At 39.5% G+C, this 21,592-nt stretch overlaps 1 protein-coding gene across 4 annotated transcripts in view; it reads right to left on the bottom strand.

Moving 5' to 3' along the window:
• Synpr (synaptoporin) overlaps positions 1–21,592 on the bottom strand; it is a 300,697-nt gene that overhangs the window by 39,393 nt on the left and 239,712 nt on the right. For all 4 annotated transcript variants that reach the window (XM_074044116.1, XM_074044119.1, XM_074044117.1 and 1 more), the window contains one exon: positions 15,838–16,036. In XM_074044116.1, coding sequence (XP_073900217.1) covers positions 15,838–16,036 — 199 coding nt within the window. The remainder of the gene's footprint in view (positions 1–15,837; positions 16,037–21,592) is intronic.

Genomic DNA, 21,592 nt, shown 5'->3' with positions numbered 1-21,592 from the left:
ATAACATTGATGCTTAATTTAATCTGTAAAATCCTGATGTTTATAGTGCAGTAGCCCCAGTGAGTACTTGTAATATCCATAGTCTCACATTTTGGACAGTGCATATTTTATAATTTGGGAGGCCTTTCCTGTGTTTCTCTTGGAATGTGTGCTTGCTGTGTGCTGCCAGTACTAACCACAGCTCCTGGAACACAGTAGGAACTCAGCAAATGTGTGTGGAATGGATGGATGCTCATTCAACTTGGACTGGAGCCTGTCTTTGATGTTTAACTTGGAAGTTCCTTATTTTCATTTTTTATACTGTGTTTGGGGAGCTGTAGGTGTGTTAGAAATAGCCCTGGTCCTTCAGCTGTTTCATATCTACTAGGAGGATCAAACAAAACCGAAGCAGACAAAAGTACAAGACAGCAATGGTTTTCACACAAGATTTTCACATAGAGGTGTAGACGTTTTGAGGAAGAGGTGTAGACGTTTTGAGGAAGGAGAATTCTTTGGGAGTAAGGCCGTGTACAGTGAAGGGATACTTCATAGAACAGATAGTGTTTGAGATGGGTCTTTGAAGATAAATCCAATTTTGATTGGCTGGGATGGGGCAAGGAGGAGGACCTTCCAGGCAGGTAGAGGCTCAATGACCATGCAGAAATAGGAACTTAAACTGTAGGACTTCAGGAATGTAGTGCACTTTGGCTAAGATATGGAATTTAGGAAGTGGTAGGAGATGGCTCTGAAGAGTAGGTGATAGGTCATGGTTTAGGAAGGCTTTGAATGTTGGTGTGAGGAATGAGTTGTTGCTTTTGTCTGTCAGAGAGGACCAGCTGTAGTTGTAGTGATGGACTGAAAGAATGGAAGTTAGGAAGAAGGCCATTGCATGGTGTCCCCAGAAATATGACTCAATATGATCAAATCTCCACTTTCCACAGCCCCTAATCCTGCCCCAGTTGCCCATAACTGTAAGAATTCTAAAAATGTGAGTTTCACGAATTCCAGAATGAGTTCTCTCCCCACTGCCTGTCTCTTCTAATCAAGAACACAAATTCCATGTAGTTTGGTCTTGGTTTCTTCAATCCTGAATCAACAATTTATACGAGTGGAAAATAAGAAGCCAAGGAAGGCTGTGGGGGATGGCTTAATTGGGGGTTTGAAAGGAGCCACCTGGTTTATGCAGAGGCTCCCTGAGGCTGACTGCAGCACTCCTACTGATGTTGCTGTTCCCTGACCATCTGCTGGGCTGCCACATCCAGAGTTGCTGGCACTGGGGACTCCCCAGGATGAAGTGTGGAAAGTATTCCATTACTTTAACAAATAGCATGTGCAGTTGTATGTATTTGTTCTATTTTGCATTTTTTGGCCAGAGGAGCTATTAATGGTCTTGAATTTCACTTACTGGGCCTCAGTGAGAAAGGATCCTGCCAAAGCTAAGGGCATATTGAGCCCAGGGCCGGTTCTAAACTCAGGCTGCTATGCAGATTAATGCCCACTTTGGGGACTTCTCTCTGGTAACTAAAGCCTAACTTCTGCATATTTAATCATGGTGTGAATTGAATTTTTGATATTTCCTTACTATCACAAGGTTCAAAGTAAATGTTTCAGTAGCAGCCTCCTTAGAACAAGTCTTTTTATTCCCCTCTTTTGGAAGAAAATTCCCTTTCTGGATCTTTTTGGGAGGTCCCTTCTATGATAGCATGAGATCTCAGGGTCTAGGGAAGAGTACAAAGTTGGAATTCAAAATTTTCACTCAGGCCAAAGGTAATTTATAAGAGGTTTTAAAATATGGACTTAAAAATAGAATCTTTGCCTTCAAAATTAGGAAGATAATCCACTTCTGAGTTTTTAATCCCAAATAAGTGATTTTAAATGTGTGTAAAGATTTACATGTAAGACACTAGTTTTGAGATGGAAAAATTCAAAGATGTGTAAAATTAAAAGCCTAATGTTAGAGAGCACTAAATAATTCAATTTATTTCATTAAACTGGAACATTATATAGCTATTACATAGGAAAATAACTATAAATAATAACTAATGCTATTCCACCTCACTTTTCTTGATTCTTTGAATAAATATCTACTGTGTTTAGCACCTAACCACTACACTAGAAAAATTTAATTTAATCTTTATGATAACCTTTTGATGTAGGGATTCTTACAACTTTTTAACAAAAGAGATAGAAATTGCATTGTTGAAGATTATTTCATTTGGCAAGCATTGGAAGCCCAAATCAAAGTAGCAATCACAGAAGGAAACTCAGTAGCTCATGCAATCAGAAGGGGTAGAGTGTCCTGGCTTCAGGTGTGGCAGAATTCAAGAGCTCTTTCTTTTTTCTTTTCGTTTTCTTGGTTACATCTCTTTCTGATTATCTCTGTCTTCCTCTTCTCTCTAGGGTCTGTTTATCTCTGCTCAGCTCTCCTCCCTCCCTCCCTTCCTCCCTCCCTCCTTCCTTCCTTCCTTCTTAGGAGTCTTGCTATAAAGTTCAGTCTGGCTTCTGACTCAGTGATCTTTCTGCCTCTGCTTCCTGAGTGCTGGAATTACAGGCATAAACCACCATGCTCTCCTAGCTTCATTCTTTTTATTTACTTATTTATGTATTATTGTGCTGGGAGTACACTGTGGCATTACAAAACTTCTTACAATATATCAAAAATAATCATAATTGAATTCACCCCCTCCATCATTCTCCTTTATCCCCCTTTCTACCATTTATATCACAGGCCATGTGGTCACCACCAACTATACCCACATCTTCCTAGCTTAGCAACTCAAGAGGATGCAGATGTTCACTTCATAGATAAATCCAAAAGGAGACTTCGGTTGATTCACTTTGGCTTGAGTCACTTGACCATCTATGAGGTCCAATGAGTCATGATGACAGAAAATCCAGCAGGATTATCGGAATGGGAAAAGGCCAGATGCTCCAAAGAAGGAAGTTGGCCAAAAAAGTGGCTCCTATTAGATTATCCCCCACGTTCTTGCTCATGCCATCACCCTAGTCACAGTCTCTCCTTTCCATTTAGCTGGTTCCTGTGCTTTGTCAAGGCTCCTGGATTGTATTCTCTTTCTTCGACCACCCAAACCAGCAGAAAGTGCTCTTTCCTACTGATTCCTACCTGTTAGCCCCATCACTGGTAATATAATAGTCCAACACTGCTGTCCTCTGATGTCTTTGTGTGGTCTTACTGACTTGACTGCCAGCTCTGGCAGGGTGAGGACTTCTGTATTTCATGCCACAGCATTCTCCACATATATTGCACACAGCAGGTGCTCAAAAAGCTAAGAGACATTCCTGGCTTTTCATTTGCCTGCCTCCAGGTGAAAATGGGTAGCAGTAGAGCATGGTGAAGAGCATGTTACTAGATGTCACTTTGTATGCAGCATCATACATGTTGCTTAGCCTCTGTAAATCTAATTCAACATCTGCAAGATGGGGATACTAGTAACTGCCTTAGAAGTTACTTGGAGAATTAAACAAGGTAACTTCCATCTTATTTTTTTTTTCTTTTATTATTCATATGTGCATACAAGGCTTGGATCATTTCTCCCCCCTGCCCCCACCCCCTCCCTTACACCCACTCTGCCCCCTCCCTCTCCCCCCCACCCCCTCAATACCCAGCAGAAACTATTTTGCCCTTATCTCTAATTTTGTTGAAGAGAGAGTATAAGCAATAATAGGAAGGAACAAGGGTTTTTGCTGGTTGAGATAAGGATAGCTATACAGGGCATTGACTCACATTGATTTCCTGTGCGTGGGTGTTACCTTCTAGGTTAATTCTTTTTGATCTAACCTTTTCTCTAGTTCCCTTGCCTATGTAAAGAACTCAAGATAAAGAACAATGGCATTGAACCTTGCTTTTCTTTAGCCTCAACTGCAGTGTTTTCTATGTTGCTTTCCTACTGTAATAATTCTATTTTGTATTTTTTGTTTTGTATTTTCTAAATTGTCAATAATCGATATACTTTTCAGCTTATAGGTATAGCTACTCAATTGCCTAGTGACCATTAAGCCACAATTTAAAAAAACCCATTGCAGTCCAGGCTGAACTATTTGGAGGGATATATGAGTTGACTTTATGTTTCTTAGACATTTCAGAACAGCATGGAGGAGGATTCATACTTGCAGATCTCAGCTAGGTGGCAGAGTAAAGATGAAATCTCACCCTGGCCAGTCTCTCATGTATTTTCAATAACTATGTCATTCTTAAAGGATCTTGGTCTATTTTACCTTGAGTCACTTCCTATGAGTTCCCAGGGCCAAATTTCAAAGTACTTTCATATATGGCTTTGATTAGGGTTCTGTTAATAAGCAATGGAAATGAAGATGCCCAGCTGAGAGAAAGTGCTAAGAGGGCTGCAAAAAAGTCCAAACTCTGGACTTTGTGCCAATTATTTCAAAGTCTAATGAACCATGAGTAGCAGAGCAAGGCATTCTTAACTTGCTGGGAACCCCAGTGAAACTACAGCTGGGTTTGTGAATATGTGCTTGTGCTGGATTCAAAGAAACAAATTTAGCAGAGTAAGGTAACTGGCCATCTTAGAGGCATGAGGTGGGAAAGATCTTATTGCTTAAAAATATATGATAGGAGAGGGTCAAAGTCTGGGAATTTGATGCCCCAGTGAAATTTTCCAAGTCACTTCCTACTACAGTGCTGTACTCTTCACACTTCTCTGCTCTTTCTAGACTTGCCAGCAGACATAAGATTTAGGCTCCTGTTTTCTGGATCCTGGTTAGTTTAATGGAGTTGTGCTCTGTCCCTTCTCCTTAAAGCATGAGATCTGAGTGCGAGGGGGATAGCCAAATAAGGATAATGGAATGGAGTGAAGCTCCATGTTAGGGCTGATTGCATTTGTATGTAATGATGCAACTTATGTTGAATTTGGAGGCTCAAAGAATCACACCTGTAATCCCAGCACTTAGGAGGCTGAGCCAGGCCAACCTGGCTTTCAAAGTGAGATCCTGTCTCAAAAAGAAAGAAATTAAAGTCAGGCATGGTGGTGCCTGGCTATTTGGGAGATGGAGGCAAGAGGATGGAAAGTTCAAGGTCAGCCTAGGCAAAGTTATTGAGACCCTGTCTCAAAAGAAAAATAAAAGCAAAAGGGCTGGGGGCATGTCTCAAGTGGTGAAGTGCTTGCCTAGCAAGCACAAGGCCCTGGGTTCAATACCCAGTACTGCAAATAACAACAATAATAATATTAAAGAACATTTGATGTTGACAGTGTAATAATAAGTCTCCTGCAGCATTTCCCAAGATGAAGTCAATAGAGTTTGCACTCATTCTCCTGTTTTTCAGCCAGTCTGTCTGTTGAGATTTAATAAATACCAGCTACATAGAAAGCACAGTATGGACACCAGGGTAGCTGATAGTGAGGCTGATAAAAATAATGGCTTACTCTAATAAGAACCTGCTGGGTGCCTGGCATTGTAATGGCTGTTTGTTTTCTAACTCATTTAATCTGACCACCAGCTTCATAAGTCATCTCCATTTCACAGGTGAAGAAATGCAAGTACAGAGTGGTTTTAAAACCTGCTTAAAGTCACACAGATGGTAGATGATGGTACTGGGATTTGGGACTGGGAAGTTGGGGTTTGGATCCTGGATTCCTAATCAATTCTCTCCCACTGTCTCCTCATGACAAGTTTGCTCTCAAAACAAATGGTAATAAAGTGGGTAGTCTGAGGCAAGGAACTGGGTTTTACTCAGCCATATGTCCTCATTTCTTTCCACAGGCCTGGGGCCTAGTGCGGACTAAATATTCATGATCTATGCTCTTGACTCCAATAAGGAGATTTGTCTTATTATCAGAAAGAAAGCCCCACATGGGCTTTTGTTTGACTGCAAAGCAAAAACTAAAAACCAACAGTGTCAGGGGGTACTACAAGAAAAACCACTATAAGACAAATAATCTAAACATTTATGGGTAACTATTAATTAAATAGGGTAATATTTTTGGCCTGTTCTCAACTCTATACCATTTTGGGAGTCGCCCAAAAACTACTTCTGGTAGCTGTGAGGTTAAACCAGTGCCCTAAGTTGCTTGGAAGTACTCAGTTGCCTCAAGTTTCATAACTAGACATGGAGGCAGAAGCAGTGTAACAGCTTCCACAGCCTTCTGGGAGAACAAGAGAGTTCTTTGATTTATTACCTAAAGGATGGTACCCTAAAGGATAGGGTACAATCTTCCTCTCCAGCATGTCAATTGGATCAGAAAGTGGAGCTTTGGAGAAAGAGGCTAAAAAGCTGAGCTAGGAGGAAGTGTGTGTGTGTGTGTGTGTGTGTGTGTAATTATTTTGAGGAAAAGGAAGCAACTTGTGGGCTGAGGTCAGAGACTGAATTGCCTCTCGTGCAAAGCTCTTAAACTTCCTCAGATACAGTTTCTACATCTCAATAACAGGATTTAAAATACCAAGCCCAGGGACTGGCCTTGGTGGTGCACACCTGTAATCCCAGTTACTTGGAGGCAGAGAGCAGAAAGATTGCGGTCCAAGGCTGGACCAGGAGGAGTAAGTTAGTGAGACCTCCCCCCTCCATCTCAACAAATAACTTGGTAAACCGGGCATGATGGCATGTGCCTGTAATCCCAGCCATATAGGAGGTGGTAAATGGAAGGATCATGGTCCAAGTCCAGCCCAGGAGGGAGGAAATGCAAGACTGAGAACATAACTGAAGCAAAAAGGGCTGAGGTATGAATCAACTGGTAGAGTGCCTGCCAAGCATGAGGCTCTGAGTTCAAACCCCAGCACTGCCCCCGACCTCAAAATTCTCCAAAACCCAAACAAAATAAACTTAAAGGTTATAGCTGCTGTTTTTTGCTGTAAATCAGGGTTTCTCAACCCAAGCACTACAGACATTTTGTGCTGGATAATTCTCTATTGTGAGTTGTCCTGGGCACCACAAGATATTTGTGCATTTTTCTCTTAACTTTCATTAACATTTTTATTAGTGCATATTAATTGTACAAAGGACTTCATTGTGATACTTCCACACATGCATATAATGTGCTTGGATCATACCGACCCCCCTGTCTCTCTTTTCTGTTGCCTTCCTCTCCCCACACAGTCCAGTCCCCCTTTAACATTTAAGTAATTTTTTCTGTTTTTTTAGGTCCAGATTCCACATATGAGAAAAAATTTCAACATTTATCTTTCTGAACCTGGCTTATTTCACTTAACATGATCTCCATTTCTATCCTTTTTCCTGCAAATGGCATAATTTCATTTGTCTGTATGACTGTGTATGTACTATGTATGACATGTATTATGTATCACATTTTCTTTATCCATTCATTGGTTGATGGGCACCTATGCTGATTCCATAGCTTGACTACTATGAATAGTCCTGCAATAAACATGGGCATGCAGCTATTTCTATTGTGTGCTGATTTATACACGCAGGATCATATGACAGCTCTATTTTTAGTTTTTTGATAACCTCCATACTGATTTCTATAGTGGCTGCACCACCTTACATTCCCACCAATTGTGTACGAGGGTACCCTTTTCCTCACATTCTCACCAGCATTTTTGTTATTTGTGCTCTTGATGATAGCCATTCTAATAGGAGTGAAGTAGAATCTCAGTGTTGTTTTGGTTTGCCTTTACCTGCTAAGTATGTTGAATATTTCTTCATGTATTTATTAGCCATTTGCATTTCTTTTGAGAACTGTCTATTCAATTCACTTGTCCATTTATTAATTGGATTATTTGTCCTCTTGGTGTTTAAGTTTTTGAGCTCTTTATATATGCTGGATATTAATCCCTTATCTGATGGACAGATCCTACGTATAGTCTCCTATTCTTTAGGCTATCTCTTCATTCTTGTCATTGATCCCATCTCTCAATTCTTGTTTGGATTCCCTGAGGTATTGTCATTCTGTTCTGAAAGTCATTGCCTATGCATGCATTTCAAGTATTTTTCCTGCTTTCCTGTAACAGTTTCAAAGTTTCAGGTCTTACATTAGGTCTTTGATCCATTTTGAATTGATTTTTGTGCAGGATGAGAGGGATCTAGTTTCAGTCTCCTATATGTGGATATACAGTTTCCCACACCATTTATGGAAGAGGCTGTCTTTTCTTCAGCATATGCTCTTGTCACCTTTGTCAAAAATTAGATGGTGCCTAGGATATTTAGCAACATCCCTGGCCTCTACCTGCTAGACGCCAGCAATATACCCTTGTCGTGACGGTAAGAAATAGCTCCACATATTGCTCAGTGTCAAGGGGTGTATCATACTTTATTTGGCTGCTATCACAAAACACTTGAGACCAGGTAACTTATAAAGATGAAAAATTTATTTTCCCACAGTTCTGGAGGCTAGGCAGTCCAAGCCAAAGGTGCCAGCATGTGTTGTTGCTAAGAAGGGTTGCTGTCTAAGTCCAAGGTGGTGTTATGTCCCTGCATCCCCAGAGGGAGTAAGGCTGTGTCCTCAGGTGGTGGAAGCCAGAGGGCTAGGAAGCCAACACTAAGGGAAGCCTCTTTGATAAGGGCTTGAATTCCATTGATAAGGAAGGAGGCCGAATGGTCCAGTCACCTCTTAAATGTCCCATCTCTTAAAACTACCACTTTGACAACATGTGAATTGAGGCAGCCGAAAGAAGGGGCACAAGGCTATGGTTTGAATTTATTCTCTCCAAAATGCATGAAATACCAAAGTGATAGAAGAGACCAGGAAGATTCCTCCCTTATCAGTAAGATAAACTCCTATAAAAAAAAGGCCTCATGCAGTGTTTGGCTTGCCGATCCTTCTGAGTTCTCTGATGTGAGAACAGTGTTTATCCACTCCAAAGAATGCATCAACAAGGTGTCATCTTTGAAGCGGAGAGCAGCTCTCACTAGGCAACAAAATGTGCTGACACCTTGATCTTGGACTTCCAAAGTCTCCAGAACTGTGAGAAACATATTTCTGCTTCATAAATTTTCTGTCTCAGGTGCTTTGTTTTAGTATCACAAATGGACTAAGATGGGGTAGGAATGTCAGAAACAAAATCACCACTTCCCTCTTCCCCATGAGTCAAGCACTGCTGGTCAATTTGAGAGAGGGAAAATTTTCTTCTTGTGTGCTGGGCCAGGGCACATTTCACATTTCATTTTATTTGAAATGAAAACAGGAAACACACAAGAAAAATACAATTGGTGCTTGGCCAAGTTTCCACAAGGTTCTGATTTTCATGAGTTTCCTGGAAGGAGAAGAAATCTGACACAAATGGATAGACAGACATTTTCCACTAGACCTCTGCAGATGCTGATGCCAACAGAGGATCTCAGTTCACCCTTTATTAAGGCTGTTGGATGAAAGCTCATTCTGTGTTTAACTAGCTAATTAGAGAAACATGGTACCAAACACGATGGGAATTCACCTTCATTGAAGTTTGTAATTAAGAATTCTCGAATACAAAAAAGCCGAGAAAGAGCTGTTAGATGTCAACTTTGATAAAACGCATTGATGGTGTACTAGGAAAATTGAAAATGGATTAATGTATTTGTCTTGATCTGTGGTGCTGTTTCTGCTGGGAAAATGTATTTGTGCAAAATTTATAGTAGTTTAGATTAAGAGTTTAATTTAAGGTTAAGTCCAGACCCTTTTGTATTGTCAACACTTCTCTTTTTCAAAGACTGAGCTAGTGGAACATATTCACACCCCACAAGAAAGAGTGTCAGATTCTGACAAGCACACCAGTGATTAAAAAGATACACACTGTTGGGGCTTCAAATAATGCAATTTGTAGCACTAAATACAATGTGCCTGGGGCAACACTTCAAGAACATCTCTTCCATCATTCTACTCACCAACGTGTACATACTCTGAAATTATCTTTAAGGCAAGTCCACTCTCAGGCAGAGGTGCTTCCTTCTCTAGGTCACTAAAGCCCATTTAAAGCTCTAGCAGGCTATTTGCAGGACAGCCAATGACTAAATAACTTTCCTTATTGTGTTGGATGCCTTTAATTTGTTCATATATGCATGTTGATTCATTCATTGAAGATGCTTATTCTCAATAAGGAATTAGACATAAAGTAGAACTGGCATGAGAGAGAGAAGAGAAAGAACAGAAAGGGGAAAGAAAGGAGTGAAGAGGAATGGAGGGAATGAGGAGGAGAGGAGAGAAGGTGTTTCCAGAAACTTCTAAATAGCTCAGAGACTGAAAAATCTGATTTCCATGCAGAATTACACTCAAATCAAAGTGAAAGGGAATAGCTCCGAGCATCCAGATCTGTGCCTGCCTCCTGTTTTCTCACTTAGCCTGTACTTGAAAGGAAGAAGCCTGATTTTGTATTGGGGAAGTTAAGGATCTACCTTTTAGTCATGTAAGAGAGTGGTGTTGAAGAGGCAGAAAGTGACTCTCGTGGTTCACTCTAGCATTTGTGATCTTCGAAGCAGACTTCAGTCAAGTTCATCCTTGGGGAGGAAGAAGGTGCTGAGGGTAGAGGGACTGAGAAAAGAAGAATTGTGAGGTTTGCAGTCAGTTGAAGGAAAGTGCTTGCAGTTGCCCTTTGTAGGAGTAAGGTACTGCCTAGTAATGGGAAGAAGAATAATTAAATTTAATGGTAATAACAGTGTTGCAGTCAGGGAACATTGATTTATCACTTACTGTGTGCCTTTCCCTGTGCAAAATACTTGGCGTGCATTAACTCTTCTATCCTACAGCACCTGTGTGATGTGTGCATTAATGCTCATTGTACAGATGAAATAACAGGGGACCAGCTGTTAAATAATAGGTCACATCCAGGGTTCCATGGTTTCTAATCACCCAGGGATTCACTTTAGAATGGCTGGTGCTCAGTAAAGAGAAATTAAATTGAATCTGTAGAATGGGGCCAATTATTATTGTTCCATTTCTCTCAGGATTGTTTTGATGCTAAGTGGGGAAATATGAAAATATTTGGGATGCACTGGGCATGGAACAAACATGAGTCACGATAGCACTGTGGGCCTGCAGTGGACTAAGCCACCTGTGGTCAACCTGGTCTCCCTTTTAGGGATAAGAGGATGTGAATAACACAGTTTCTTTTCTTTTCCATAAAATCTTAAGGCAGAAACTGAGAATCAACCTGTTTCTTAGAAAAGTTACTTTAAACCAAACCTCTTACAACCAGGATTCACTGAAATGGGTCTTAGACCATTCCGTCAGCCTTCTAAGATAAGTTACTCTTTTAAGCTGACTTTACATTAATATGAAAAAATCTAAAGCCTCAAGTATTTGACATGAGATCTGAAAACAGCTCAGAACATCCCGTCACAGAAGTCTGCGTAGGAGATTGGGTGTAAAACTATACTCTAAGAAACATGATAGAATGAAATAACTGCATGTGACATTTCAGTTCCATAGCCATGTACTATTCAGGTGGCCAGCTGTGCTCTCTGAGAACTCGTATGTATTCATTTGTACAAGAAGGCACTACCTACAGAAACATGCAGTAGCTGGCTGATTCCTGTGGCTTGATTTTCTTACTACTGTGTCATTGAGCATCATTAGTGGTTATGTTACTTCTGAAGACATTTAGATTCTCTCTCATTTTTAACTTGAAGATGAATAATTTTATCCCATGCTTTGAGTAGATAAAATACTTTCTAGATAAAATGCTTTCTAAACTAACCATTGGTAAGCCTGGCTCTAGTCTTTCTGAAATTGCTCACAACTGCTTGCAAACATACAAGAATGGTTACCTCCGATTTATAATACACATTGACCTTGGCCATTCAAAAGCCTGTTTTTTCTCACTAGCATCTTCTATGTGCAAGAAAGATAAATTGCAATACAAGTAGAACCCTCCATTGTTATAGCATCATAGATCCATGGTAGTCTCTCTGTAACTCTAAATGGATTTTCAATGAGCAGAAAAACCTAAGGGTTATAGGGTTTGGTTTATCTACTTCCAGAGTACGAAAATATAGGAGTGTCCAGGAGTATAAACCTATTTGTCTTACCTACCTCCACCCCTTTAACTTCTGTAGCACATTGTCTGCTAGAATCTTGGGCCCTCTTACATTAAGGATTTTTGATCCTTGGACTTGGGCCCAAACTCTATACCCTCTGCCTACTAGTTTTGTGACCCAGGGAAATTGATAATTTTTCCAAGCCTCCCTTTCCTCATCTATAAATGTGAATAATAATATAAATGAGGGTTTTGTGTGTAGTAAATCTGCTCGCCACATACCTGAAACCGCACCACTATTAGTTGATACTATTATATCTGTTATTATGGTCACCATCATCATCCTTGTCACTTCCATACATATTGATCTGATTTGTGCATGATGTGTAATGTCAAAAACAAAAACCAGAACAGATGGTAACGAAGACAAAGCTACTCGAGTAATGACCAGTAGCTATCTTTCTGAATAAATAGGATTGAGCTCAACTGGTATATTGTTAGCATCTGAACAAATGCTTCTCTAGTACTAAGTTTTAACTGTGAGCCACCCTCATGAGATCTTGTTCACGCTGTGAATTTGCTGAAGTCTGCTCTTCACAAATGGTGTAATAGCTTACTTTTACTTCCCCAATCACAGCCTGGTCATGGTGGGATTGGAATTGATAGGTGTTCTCTTCATGGCTCCAGTGGCATCCTACCAATCTATACACAGTCCGCCTTTGTGACTGTAGGACTCAGGCTCCTTTTTAAATTAACTTTTATCTGCTAAGTAATGAGCACATCAGTTTTTAATATCATAGAAGTTTCATCTTGGTGCCTTTCCTTTTTTATTACTAGAATTATCTCTCCCCTACCCACCCCCCCTCCAAGAATGTAATAAAACAAAACCTGCCTGGTATATTACATAACTCAGGATTTCATTAGATTCTGCTTGATGGGAAAGACTATTTACACAGGGACAAAACAGCATGCCTTTACAAGATGATTTCATATGAGTAGAAGGTGGTTTTATAGAAAAATAGATATTGTTGCACCTTATGGAGAAACTAGCGGTACCATCTTCTTCCTTCCAGAAGTCAGGCTCTATCCTTGGACTTTCGACCTCTGTGGAAGTGTCTCCGTGCATCCAGGAATTCACAGATGCATATTGGTTTCATGGTAGTTGCATAGCAATCTCTGTTGTGTACCCTTCTCAGGAGGGTAAGTACAAGTTAGGTGACTCTGTTAAAGCTATTTTTAAAACCATTAAGACCATTAGCTCCAATTTGAGATGAGTAAAAAAACAACAAACAAACCAAAAAACAAGACACACCTGACCCAAGATTCAAGTTCTACTTCATTACTTCCCTTTTTCCAAGTCAATGTAATAAGCTGCTGCAAATCTCAACTTTTGCCAGTTCCTTCCAATTTAATCACAAAGTTCTGAAAATAGGCATTTCTCCCAGATATCCTTCAAAATTTGTTCATGGTTTGGGTTACTGTAAGATTGAATGTATGTAAACTTTATTTTACTTGTTCCCTAAAAGAATTCTGAAACCTGTTTTCCTACTTGTGAAAAGTTGACATCTAATTTTGTTTCCAGTAAAAGTTTGAGTAGTTGCAAAGAATGTAAACTCTGCCGGATGTCTGTGGCTCACACCTGTAATCCTAACTACTTGGGAGGCTGAGATAGGGAGGATTTTGGTTCAAGGCTAGTCCAGGCAAAAATTTCACAACCAATAGATGGGTGTGGTGGTGTGCAACTGTTACCTCAATGATAGTGGGAAGCCTAAAATGTAGGATCATAGTCCAGGCCAACCTGGGCAAAAAGCAAGATCCTATCTCAAAAATAATCATAATAAAATGGACTAGAGGTGTGGTTCAAACGGTAGAATGCCTGCCAAGCAAACAAAAAATCCTGAGTTCAAACCCTAGCACTGTCAAAAAAAAAAGAAAAAAATGTAATTTCTGGCATGTTCTAAGTATTGATATTTATAAAGGTATATTTATTGTGTCAAGTTTTAAATGATATAATTAATATTTATTTGACATTTTCTTATCCATTAAAAAGTTAGTTGGCAAATTCTTTAACAGTTGGAAATTTTACTTATTTTGTTTTCTTTGAACTTGTGTTTCCATTCCACTTTCCTCATAGAATTATAGTCTAATATCATATTTTTAAAAACATTTTATTGATTACCCTATTATATTTCTTTGCCTCAAAAACATGTACACAATTTAAAATTACTTTTTAATTACTCATGACCCAAATTACAAATTTCTTTTGGGTTGGGCAATCATTACAAGTACTACTAATACACAATTGTCCAAATCACCAAAAATATATTATAATTTATATTATAAATTCAATAACTACTTCATAAGTAATTATTAAATTTAGGAAGAAAAATGTTACTGAAAATTTATGTTTCTTAGGTAAATGGCTATTTCTTCTTCAATTAGTTTATTTTGTGGACAAATACTTATTTCTAGAACGAGACATGATTTAGCATGACTTTTATTTCCATTTTTAATTTTATAGATGCACATATTGGGAAAGCCTGCTTGCATAAATGAATAGATGGTAGCAGATAGGGATTTGCTATAGCCATTTATCAATTAACTTCTTTAATTCTGACTTATATGCTTCGTATCACATAGTAACCTGTCATTAAAAAATATTTTTTAATGATCCACCACCTGAAAAACAGATTAGGGGTTTTAATTTTATTAAAAGTGAAAATTAGAAATCTTCTTATATCCAAAAGACTATATTAGCAGGTGTTTGTCAACACCAGTGTTTGGAATGGTGCCTTTTTGAAGTGCCTCAGATGTTTTGCACCATGTAAATGTACAATGTAAAGAGATTTGGGATGGTAAGGAAGGATGCCTTTCTTCATAATTTGGGAGTAGATGATTGCTATCATATGGATGTTGAATGTTGTGAAAAGGCCCATGTGTTAAAGGGTTGGTCCCCAGGGTGGCATTATTTGGAGGTAGTGAAATATTTGGAAGTAGGGCATTGTGGGAGGTCCTTAGGTCATTGGGAATGTGTCCTTTAAGAGGACCATGGGGTTTTGGTCCCTTCCTTCCTTCTTGTTTCCTGGCCATACACTGAGTAGTTTTCTCCACCATACACTCTCCACTGTTGCCATCTGGCATCACTAGAGGTCTAAAAGCAATGACTCTGACCAATCATAGACTAGAACCTCTAAAACTGTGAACCAAATCAATCCTTTTCTCTTTGTAAGTTAATTATCTCAGGCATTTTGTCATAGTGGTGCAAAACTGACTAGCACAGCAATTAAGAAACTAGATAGCAAGTTATTTTCAGATGCAAGGCATTCTCAGGAAGATTGATTTTAGGCAAATGTACATGTAAAGGTTGGGAACTTTAAAATTTATTTACTTAAAATGATCCATGTCCATGTATCCCTCTGAGAGTTTTTGTGTTGCCCTAGACATATGGGTGTCCATGTTTGGATATGCTGGACTGTATTGATTTCACCTGTGGGAATTCTTAGACCACTATAGAAGGCAACCACAGAAAGTGGTGGTCAATGGGGTGGTTGATGGGAGTGGGGAGTGAGGAAGGGAGGGAGAGTGAGAGAGAGAGAGAGAGAGAGAGAGAGAGAGAGAGAGCGCACTTAAACTGAAGAGTACATTTCAAATAAGCACAAATCATACTAAATAACCAATGAGAAAAATGGCTAACTCCTTAGCGCTTTCTGTGTTCTTTCCTGGATCTCACAAGATTTCTAATCATTTATTTCACAGAGTTGTCTACCAAGTCTTGTGATATTTTCCTAATGCAGGGACACAAGAGACTGGTAGACATCATGTTTTCGTTGTAGATCCAAGAGATTTGGATGAAAAAGAATATGATTTCCTTTCAAATACCTGCCTTGAGAGCTCAGGTAACTCCAAAGCTCTTCAAACATTAGTAAAGGAAAGTTAAAGGGACAGAAAAAGTTATTCAAAAAGAAAACCACTTACAATGAGCGGGCCTCGGTTGTTTTCTCGGTACTTGTTCTGAAAGAAAATGTACACGACAGTGGCGGCCAAGGAGTAGAGGAAGGCAAAGACAGCGACAGTGACGAAGAACTCTGCTGAGGACGAGGAGTCACCAATCAACGCCAGCTTCTGCCGTTCCCTTCCCTCGCAGGTAGGTACCTCGAAGGTCACCTGGTGTAACCTAAATGGGCAGAGTTAAGAAGATATTCTTTAAATGCCAAGGACAGAAAACCAGATGCCACGTGTGCATTTTCTAAGGCAAATGGAATGTTACTTTGTAGGTTTATGGCATACCAGGGAAGAATTCATGAAAGAGTTGGCAGAGATTCTAGCTAGAAATACAGAAATAATCATTGAGTGGACATCAGTAGACTACATGTCACAATAGTGAGTCGCCCTAGAGAAGGGGGGAAAGTGGTACAGGAAAAAGGAACTGAAATGGTGGCATCCCCTGACCTTGGTTCTCCAGTGCTTTCTCTCCTTCACGTGGCACACCATGAGGCTCCAGCCTCTGTCTCCAGCCTCTTTCCCTGCTACTTGAACTCCGTTTTTCTTGCTCCAACCATGGTATCCTGCTTTCTGTTTTTCATTTATGCCAAGCATGGTCCTGTCTGAGCTCTTGTCATGGAATGTTCCTTTTTCCTAAAGCACGCTGCCCATGTCACTTCCCATGGCTGACTCCTTGGTGATCAGGTACCAACTCAAACTCTTCCTGGGAGAGCCTTTTGCTGACCATTGATCAAAAGTAGTTCCTTTCCTTTAGACATTTCTTACCACATCATACTGTGCAATTAAAAACACTTTTGGTAGTACTGGTGTTTGAACTCAGGCCTTCGGGCTTGTTAGGCTATAGCTCTACCACTTAACCATACTCCCATCACTGTTTGCTTTAGTTTGTTTTTAGATAGGGTCTTTTTGCTGTTTGCCGAGGCTGGCCTCAGACCTCAATGCTCTTGTCTCCACCTTTGCAGTAGTTGGGATTACAGATGTGCATCACCACACCTGGTCTGTGTAATGTTATTTGCAGAACTACCAGGTAAAGTTGTCTGGGTAATGTGGCTTTCTTTTTTGCAGTACTGGGGTTTTGTACTAAGGGTTTTGCACTTGCTAGGCTGACACTCTACCATTTGAGCTATGCCCCCAGCCCTTTTTGCTGTAGTTATTTTTCAGGTATCATCTTGCATCTTTTGTCCAGGTCAGCCTGGACTGTGATCCTCCTACTTAAGCTTCCTAAGTAGGTGAGATATAATCTCAGCAAGAGCCATCATGCCCAGCTGCTAAGGTCTGTTTCTTAAAAATATATTTTTTATTTATGGCTTGATGGAAAGAAGAGCTGTTTACATAGTCCACTGGATTTTGCTTGTTGATTTTGAGCTTGCTTACAAAGAGCCTTTCCCTTAACAAAATAAAGGTGTACAGCCACAATAAAACTTAGGAAAGTGGAAGCATTGATTATGGTTATATTGTAGAGCCTCTTTCCTGCCATTTCCAGAGACAGTAAAATATTCCCCAAGCATTTCATCTGTGGGAATATTAAAAGTGAAATAGATTGAAGAGGTAATCACGTCAATTCTGAAACTCAATTCTGGATTTCAGACAATGTACACTTTTTTTCATTATCTAATATGTCATTCATTTGGCAAGCAACTTTATTATTCACACAATGGTAGGTTCTAGAGATAGAGTGGGGAACAAATAAGAAATGGGACTGTCCCTGCTCAGGCTGAGCTTTAGGTTTAGAGAGAAAAGGTAAGTTTACTGAGAAGAGCCCTAGTCTAGTCTGGGTGTGGTGGTCAAGATAAGCTTCCATATGGAATGGATATTTAAGCTGCAGCTTTAAAAATGAGTACAAATTACCCACATCAGATGTTAAGAATGTAAGCACACTAGCATGGCTATACTAAAAAAGAAGGTAAGATTGGAATAACAAGAATTGGCAAGGATGTACAGAAACTGGAACTTTTATACATTGCTGGTGAGCATGTAAAAATGGCCACTTTGGAAAGCAGAGTGGTAATTCTTCAAATGGCTAAACATAAAATTATCCTATGATCCAGCAATTCCACTCCTACATACACACCCAAGAGAAACGGAAATATTTGTTTAGGCAAAAAATTGGACCCGAGTGTCCATGCAACATTACTCCTAATAGCCCCAAAGTAGAAAAATCTAAATGTTGCCAACTGATGAATAGATAAATAAAATGTGGGGTATCCATAGGGTGGAGTATTATTTGTCGATAAGAAGGAAGTACTGATATGTGCTACAACATGGCATTATGTTAAGTGAAAGAAGCCAGACACAAAGCACCACAGATTGTGTGATTCTATTTATTTGAAATGTTCATAATAAGCAAATCTATGGAGCCAACAAGCAGGCTAATGTTTAGCTATGACTGGAAATGGGAGAATGGAGGGTGATGACTAAGTGGTGTAGGATATCTTTGGGGGATAATGAGAGTGTTGTAGAATTAATTGTGATGGATGCATACCACCCATCTGTGAAGATACTAAAAGCCATCAAATCGTGTATTTTATTTTTTGTTTTATTGAGACAAGGTCTGGCTATTTAGCCACACTGGTCTTGAACTTGTAGCCCTCTTGCCTTAGCCTCCCACGTACTGGATTACAGGTATGCACCATCACACCCAGCTTAAATTGTACATTTTAAATGATGAATTATGTGGTATGTGAATTACATCTCAGTAAAACTATTAGAAAATAGGGCAGAACATGTATCAGCTTTCTGCATAGGCAAGGAGCCCAGCACATGGGGGAACACAATGTGGCTGGGGCAACTGGCAGATGGCAGGCAATAGTGTGAGTGGTGCAGAAAGAGAAGTAGCCAGGGCCCCCACTGGGGTGCCTCTTGGGTCATGTTACAGATGTTGGTCTTATTTTTAAGGTGAGATGGAAATGATTTTCTTAGGGCAAATATAATGCAATACAAACACCATGTCACCCACTGCAAATATCTGGAGATATACACACTCACTCTGCAGGTGCCAGGATGTAGTCCAGATCTGCATGTCTCCAAATGCTAGTTCCTTCAACTAACATGCACAGACTGGGCCTGCAGTCCCAGGGTGCAGTAGGGCAGCAGGAGGGAAGGAATGAAATAGTTTTCTTTACTCTGTGCCACCAGCTGAAAAACAACATTTTCCCATGTTGCTGATTTATTGTATTGACTTACCAGAATTGTTAATTGGGTTTATCTGTACAAAGCAAAAAACAAAAAACCAAAAAAACTCAAAATACTGATAAATATACTGTGCTTACTAATATCAGTGATCTATAGCTGAAGCTTTAACTCATCAGCCACCCTGGGGTGAAATCAGGAGAAAAAGGAGAAATGGAAGTGAAGTTCTAAACTAGTACCTAAGCTAAGGAGAAGGATGGAGGGTAATTTGTAAAGTAAGAGCATGGAGGCTCAGAATAGCCAGTTTAATAATTCATATCACTAAGCATTTGATGCTGTGTGATGGCATACATCACTAAACACACACAACAGATATATACATATATATGACTATGTATATAAAGTTTTATATAAAAGTTCATATGTAAATTTATATAACTCATAACTGTATGTCTGCATATATCATATTTTGGATGGGGAAAGTTGACAGTCAGCATGTATTCTGAAGCTGCAATAACTTTAGAAGCAAATATCATTAATTTAGAAGCTAAACAAGGAAAAGAAAACTGTTCTATAGAGACAGGACATGTCAGTTGGCAGAGTCTGGAAGCTGACAGGGCATCTCTGATCTTGTGACGAACTAGTCAGGGAGCAATTGCTGAGGCTGCAAAAGGTACCAAATCCAATTTGTTGATTTCAAATGTATAATCCTCTTCTTAGCTGGCCTGGCTCAATGAAGAGGTAATTGAATTTCTCTGGGGTTTACTGCATTTTTGTCTCGCACCCAAAGGCCCCCATTTTAGAGTAGTTTCTCCCTCTTTAAATTTTTTTATCAGTGTTTAAATGTGACTATTTAAAATATTTCACTGATACTCCAATTAAACTAAAGGAACCACTGCATGCCCACAGTTTTTAGTTGTTTGCTGGCCTGGAAAATATTAAAGGTAACCATCTCTTCAGGGGACTGCAGAAGGGCAAGTTGGTATGACTTTATTCATAATGATATTTATAATAACAACCATTGACATTTTCCTACCTCCAGGCAGTGTCCTAGGTTCTATAGCTACTTGTATCTCACTTAATGACAATAACTCTCTTAGATAAGTTCTACTACTGCTAACTCATAGATGAGGAGACTGAAGCTCGAAGTGAGCAATGAAACCGCCTTCTGGATAGCATAGCTTTGTCTCAAATGCAAGTAGATTAGGAGGAGCCTGTATTAGTAACTGTTGTACATTTCTGCCTGTGTACTTGCAAGTACAGTGTCCTTAAATTTCCAGCTGAATGCTTGTATAGAAATGAGCAAGCAAGCTTCCCCACGACAGCCATCTAATGACAGACTGAGAGTTTATACCGAATAGGATTCTGAACCGATATTCATTCTGCTGCTACTACATTGAAGTATATAAAATAGGCATTAGGTATCCAGCAATAATAGAGTTGAATCTCTATACTGACCAATGGAAAATTACTAAGAAATTCCTACTTTCCAAATCTTACCCTGGGATGTTCCGGCATTTGTCTCAGAACCACACAGGGAAAATGAACTGAAATGGTGATCATGACAGTATGATTATTTATAGAAAGTGAGGCAATCTGTAAACTATGGCACAAATTTATCTGTAGGCAGCACCATTATGGTCATCTTGTTATAAGACTTTTGAAATTATTGGCAGTATCTTTCACCAGGTTGGGAGAAAACGGTACATATGGAAGTGGCTCAAGGAAAGTCAGTATGGCAAATCCCAATAGTGGTGATCCAGCCCAAGAACAAAGTGTGAAGTATTACAAGTACTGAGGAACATGCTGCTCTCTCTGAATTTCTGACAGCCAGAATGAAAGTGGCCAAGGGAGATCAGAGGGCAACTGGCAAATCATGGTGCTGGGCACATTTTCTCTTTAACTGGTCATTTTCTATAGGCTCTGTTTCAATGTCACTTACCAGTTGATCAGGACTTTTTCGTCATTTTGTTCTTTCTTTTCCCAATATAAAATATTGGCAATCATCTAGTTTTAGATCAACTTTGTTTTTGCTAGCCATATGTGCATGTGTGCAATGAATAGATTCGGGTGCATACACACACATACACCCTTACTTATTTAGCTTATTTGATTAGTAGCCTAAATCATTGCACAATCCTGAGATGTTACATAGCATTTTCACACACAATAGCTCAGGTTTTTCTCCCTACTGGTTCTCCCATATTTTACAATATGGAAAAAGTCATCCTGAAAGAATCATCAAAGATCACCCAGTGTCACAGAAAAGAGGAAAACCTAGAACTCAGGCTTTCTGCTACCTAGCTCTAAGTCGTTTTACTTATGCCTCAGATTCTACTTCTAAGTTTTCCAAACCATTATCCTCTCCACAAGTCCTTCCTTCACTCATTCAGTGGGAATTTATTGAACCCCATGTGTCAGTCATTAGATACTCTAAGATAGGAAAACAATGACTTGTGGGGAGTGGAAATGGAGATGATCTAGAAGGTTGAAAAGAACAAATCTGTCTCTGTCACTTTTCTGGTTTCTTACGGTACATGAAGCATGGTACTTGGAATTACTATTTAGGAAATTGATAGTCTGCTGTCACTGGATATTA

Source organism: Castor canadensis, chromosome 10, assembly GCF_047511655.1.
Source record: "Castor canadensis chromosome 10, mCasCan1.hap1v2, whole genome shotgun sequence".
In the NCBI taxonomy this organism is placed as follows: domain Eukaryota; kingdom Metazoa; phylum Chordata; class Mammalia; order Rodentia; family Castoridae; genus Castor; species Castor canadensis.
Note: the sequence above shows the minus strand (reverse complement) of the source record. Positions and strands in the feature narration are given on the sequence as shown.